At 36.3% G+C, this 5114-nt stretch overlaps 1 protein-coding gene across 1 annotated transcript; it reads left to right on the top strand.

Moving 5' to 3' along the window:
* The first annotated feature begins 937 nt into the window (after positions 1–937).
* On the top strand, positions 938–4562 carry LOC104234184 (glucan endo-1,3-beta-glucosidase 8-like). The gene is made up of 2 exons (XM_009787712.2): positions 938–1643; positions 3356–4562. The coding sequence occupies exons 1-2, from the start codon at positions 1324–1326 to the stop codon at positions 4458–4460; spliced, it is 1425 nt and encodes a 474-aa protein (XP_009786014.1). The 5' UTR covers positions 938–1323; the 3' UTR covers positions 4461–4562.
* The last annotated feature ends 552 nt before the right edge of the window (positions 4563–5114 follow it).

Genomic DNA, 5114 nt, shown 5'->3' with positions numbered 1-5114 from the left:
TGCCCACTACAGTCAGTCGCTCACACCTCCTCACCGGTGCATCAGTGCTCCTCCTCTGAATGTGCCCGAACCATCTGAGTCTTACTTCCCGCATCTTGTCCTCCATGGGGGCCACGCCCACCTTCTCTCGAATATCTTCATTCCTAATCTTGAATTGGAGGAATACATGGTAATTAATTCCTAAAGTTAGAATGTACAAAGATATATTTCAGAATATGGAGTGCGCTTTTGCGAAATTTTTCGGTATGTTAATCTTCAGATCTATTATATTGAGAATGTACAAAGATAAATATTTTTTGGTTAAATATTTATATTTTTCTTAAAATATTTATATCATTAATGATAATTACAGATAGTAGAAGGAAATTTTCATGTTGGACGGTTGGTAATGACCATTGGCCAGTGATGGCCTTAGGGTGGTATAAAATGTGCAAAAGAAAATATCGATATATTAAGTTAGGGTTAAGAGCATAGCAGAGATTTGTAAGACTATTAAGTATTTTTAATATTATTTGTGCAAAACATATGATAGTTAACTATGGTTGGAATACTAATAATTGTAATTAAGTAAAGTGACATGTATCAACTGTTTATTCGATGGGTATAAACATCATTGCTTATGATTATATCTTTTGCATGTTAGTTTTTCTTTCAAGAGCTAACACATTTTAGAATTTGAATATATTTTTAATAATATTTAAGTAATTTAAACAAAAATTATAATTATTAATATGAGGTACACGCAACGTACAACAAAGAAAAGCATCGGACGTACTAGTTCGTCCATCTTAATACGCGTTGGACTTATCAGTTCACATAAATTCAATTATGTGTTTGAAAATATACCCCAAGTCCCAACTTCCAACACGGACACGGAAATCGACCTAATTTCTTTTAATTTAATAGAGGTTTTACTCAACCTATAACCTTGAGCAGTTCTTTTCTCTTAGCTGTCTTTTGGTTTAATAAAGAAACCTTCATCAACCATAACCCCTACATAAAACTCAATATTTTCCCGGTCTCCCTCCTTTCTAGAACTTTACTAACAAGAGGGGTTTTTATCCAACCATCCCCATGTTTTGATTGGTTTAACTCAAACTCTTTTTTTTTTTTTGGCAGTTTCATATCAGAAAGTGGTGGTTTTCAGGCTATTTGAAGAGGTTTTTGGGTTCCCACCCACGTTCTCTTGATTCTTATACCCTTTTTTTCTTGATAAAAATCAATTCTTTTCTTCTGGGTCTTCTTTCCCTCTCTAATTCTTTGTTCCAATTAGAGTTAATAAATTGCTAGAATATTCAAGATTCTGAATACCCATTTTCAAAGATGTTGAAAGTTGGGATATTTGTGGTTTGTTTATTGTATTTGAGTGAGGTGGAAGGTCTAGGAGTGAACTGGGGAACAATGGCAATGCACAAGTTGCCACCAAAAACAGTGGTGCAGCTGCTGAAGGACAATGGTATTGGGAAGGTGAAGCTGTTTGATGCAGATCAATCAACCATGAGTGCTCTTGCTGGTACTGATATTGAAGTTATGGTTGCCATTCCCAATGATCAGCTTTCTGCTATGAATGATTATGATCGAGCTAAAGATTGGGTCAGACGCAATGTCACCCGCTACAATTTCAAAGGAGGTGTCAATATCAAGTATGATTCATTACACCTTTCTTTTTTGTTCTTGATGTGTTTTATGATCTATACTGATGATATGCACCACATTGAGCATTTGTTGAAGGAGTGGCTGGCTTCTCTTTTGCTCTTCCTGCTTATTAGTGTTGCTTGTACAGCAAATGTGGGATATGATTCCCTTTGCTCTAAATTGCTTCAAATGCTTTGTTGTTAGTTAGGAATATGTATTAAAGGAAATGACTTTGCAGATACACTTAGGCAGTAATGTGATAAAAGGATAAAGAATCTATTTCCCCTTACAAAGTCGGGTGAGCCTTGATGCAACAGTCGAGTTGCTCTTTTCTTGGCTCATAGGTCTGGGGTTTGAGGCGTCGGAACAACCTCTTTGTTCTCTCCGTAGGGGGGCGACCCCTGATGCAATAGTAGAGTTGCTACTTTTGTGACATATAGGTCAGGGGTTCGGGACATGGAGACAACCTCTTTGTAGAAATGCAAGCGGAAGGTGGCATATGATATACGTCCACCTTTCCCCTATGCCTGCACTAGCCACAAAGCATTTCTTTCGCGAGTTAAGTCCTTTTGAGTGCATATTCTCTTTTCCAAAATTTCCTAAAAAAGTTACTGCTTTTCCCTTTTGGAATGTAGTTATCCAAATGGGAGAACCATTGCTAGTATATGTTTCCTTTGGTAATCATTTTCAGTTCTTTTTTTTTCTTCTTCTTTATAGCTGCAAATAACCAACCTTTGTGTGGTCTATAGAACATGTTCCAGTGCGAGAACGTACAACTTCTGGTTCATCTTTAAGCAGAGGATCTTTTGTTTTAGGGAAAAAAAAGAAGTTAAGGAGGGTTATTGAAGAGCAGCAGTATGATTATTCTCTTATTTGCTATCATCATTTTGACTCTTCCTGTCTATTCTTTGTGTATTTACTTTATTTCAAACTGAAACGTCGGGTTTTACTTTGAAATTAAGCTAGTGTTTGGTTGAAGTTATGGTTAGCTTTTGGTTTCGAACCCTGCCATAGACAAAAGCCTGCTATTTAAGTGGATACGGGTAGAGGTGGGGCCCAGTTTCGAATTGTGCACCATTGGTTCTTGGGAATTTCTCAATTATCCGGAGAAAAAGAAAAGAAAAAATGAAAAAAGTAGTTATGATTAGCTTGATCCTTATCTTTTAGGAAACAAAGTGAAGGAAGATAGTGGGATATATTTCTCACAAAACATCTGCTTTCCTTATATTAAAAAAAGATAGTGAGATACATACATGAAATCCAATCACTTGGAAGTCTTATGGCTTTAAAATGGTAAATAAAGTGTCGGATAGTATGATCAAACAATACTGACTTTAAAAGCCAAACTATGCATCCAATTCTGTAGTAGGTATAACTCTTCAAACTGTACTTTAACTTCTTCCTTTATATGTGAGAATCCTTTGTCATCTGTATTCTGTACTGGATAGTTCTGTCATTCGAAATAATGAAATATTAGACCATATAGCACTAATAAATGGTCCTTCAAATTGAAGAGATCATTTCTTAAGACACATTTGCGTTTGTATTGTGTAAAAGCATTTTATAGCTACTGTTTTTTTGTAATAGCTCTGCACCCACTTTTATCAATAAAATATTGCTGACAGTTCACAGCAGAAAAGTATGTAAGTGCATTTCAAACATTTATATAGTTCCATCTAGCTGATTTCTGTACAAAATTTATGTATCTTTATCTCTGCAGGTATGTTGCAGTGGGTAATGAGCCTTTCTTGACATCGTACAACAACTCCTTTATTAACACGACCTTCCCAGCACTTCAGAACATCCAAAATGCTCTAAATGAAGCAGGACTTGGGAACTCTATAAAAGCAACTGTACCTCTAAATGCCGATGTTTATTTCTCTCCAGAGAGCAATCCCGTGCCCTCTGCTGGGAGATTCCGACAGGACATTAATGATCTAATGACCCAGATGGTGCAGTTCATGAACCAGAACAACGCACCTTTCACAGTAAACATTTACCCCTTTCTGAGTCTTTATGCTAACGAGCATTTCCCTGTCGACTTTGCCTTCTTTGATGGAGCCAGTAGCCCCATTCTTGATAAAGGAGTCACATACACCAATGTATTTGATGCCAACTTTGATACCCTAGTTTCAGCTTTGAGGGCAGCAGGTGTTGGCAACATGACCATTCTTGTTGGGGAAGTTGGGTGGCCCACGGATGGTGACAAAAATGCCAATGTCAATCTTGCTTATCGGTTTTATAAGGGGCTGTTATCCAGGCTTGCAGCCAACACAGGAACGCCTCTTCGGCCTGGATATATTGAAGTTTACTTGTTTGGGCTTATCGACGAGGATGGTAAAAGTATTGCTCCTGGTAACTTTGAGCGCCACTGGGGAATCTTCCGGTATGATGGACAGCCAAAGTTTGCCATGGACCTTACAGGTCAGGGACAAGATAAGTTTCTGGTAGGTGCACAAAATGTGGAATATTTACCTAAGAAATGGTGCATGCTTAATCCGAATGCCAAGGATTTGAGCAAACTTGCAGATAACATCAACTATGCTTGCACATTCTCAGATTGCACGGCATTAGGATATGGTTCTTCGTGCAATGGTTTGGATGCAAATGGTAATGCATCATATGCATTTAATATGTATTACCAAGCTCAGAACCAAGGAGATTTCAGTTGTGGTTTTCAGGGTCTGGCAATGGTAACGGATCAGAATATATCTCAAGCAAACTGTAATTTCACCATCCAGATAGCTTATTCTTTCTCTCCAAAACTATTGCCAGGCCCAGGGGTCATCGCATTTCTTACTGCCTTCACATTTATTTTACTATAGATAGATTATATTTATGTAGATTATTTATTTGCGACAGTGATTGTATTCGACATTTCTGGGTACTAGCTGATGTTTTAATAAAAGTTCAGATTATCTTTTCAAGTACGGGTGTGTTTGGTACGAAGGAAAATATTTTTCAATCTTTTCATGTTTGATTGACTTAAATATTTTTGAAAACATCTTCCTCATAAACTCATTTTCTTCCAATTGGAGGAAAATATTTTCTTGAGAAGGGAAAATATTTTCCAAAATTATTTTTCAACCTTCCCCACCCTATTTCTCATTCCCACCAACTCACCCTCACACCCCCACCCCTACTCCCACCCCGCCCCACCCTCATCCCCACCCTACATAGAAATATTTTTAATACTACTTTCTTTTCATGTTATAGCTAGAGTATTTTTTTTCATTTCAACAAATGAGTATTATCTTTTAATGATATAAAAAAGTATATTTTTTTATTTTAATAAAAAAAATACTTTCTTTTCATGATGTAGAAAGAATATTTTCTTTTATTTCAATAAAATGATATAAAAATATTTTCTTTCATTTCAACAAAATAATGTAATAAAAAGTATTTTCTTTCACTTCAACAAAAAGATAAGAGTATTTTCTTTTTAGTTATGGAGCATAAATTTCAACGTTGTTTTTGTG

This window comes from Nicotiana sylvestris, chromosome 3 (assembly GCF_000393655.2).
Source record: "Nicotiana sylvestris chromosome 3, ASM39365v2, whole genome shotgun sequence".
Classification (NCBI taxonomy): Eukaryota; Viridiplantae; Streptophyta; class Magnoliopsida; order Solanales; family Solanaceae; genus Nicotiana; species Nicotiana sylvestris.
Note: the sequence above shows the minus strand (reverse complement) of the source record. Positions and strands in the feature narration are given on the sequence as shown.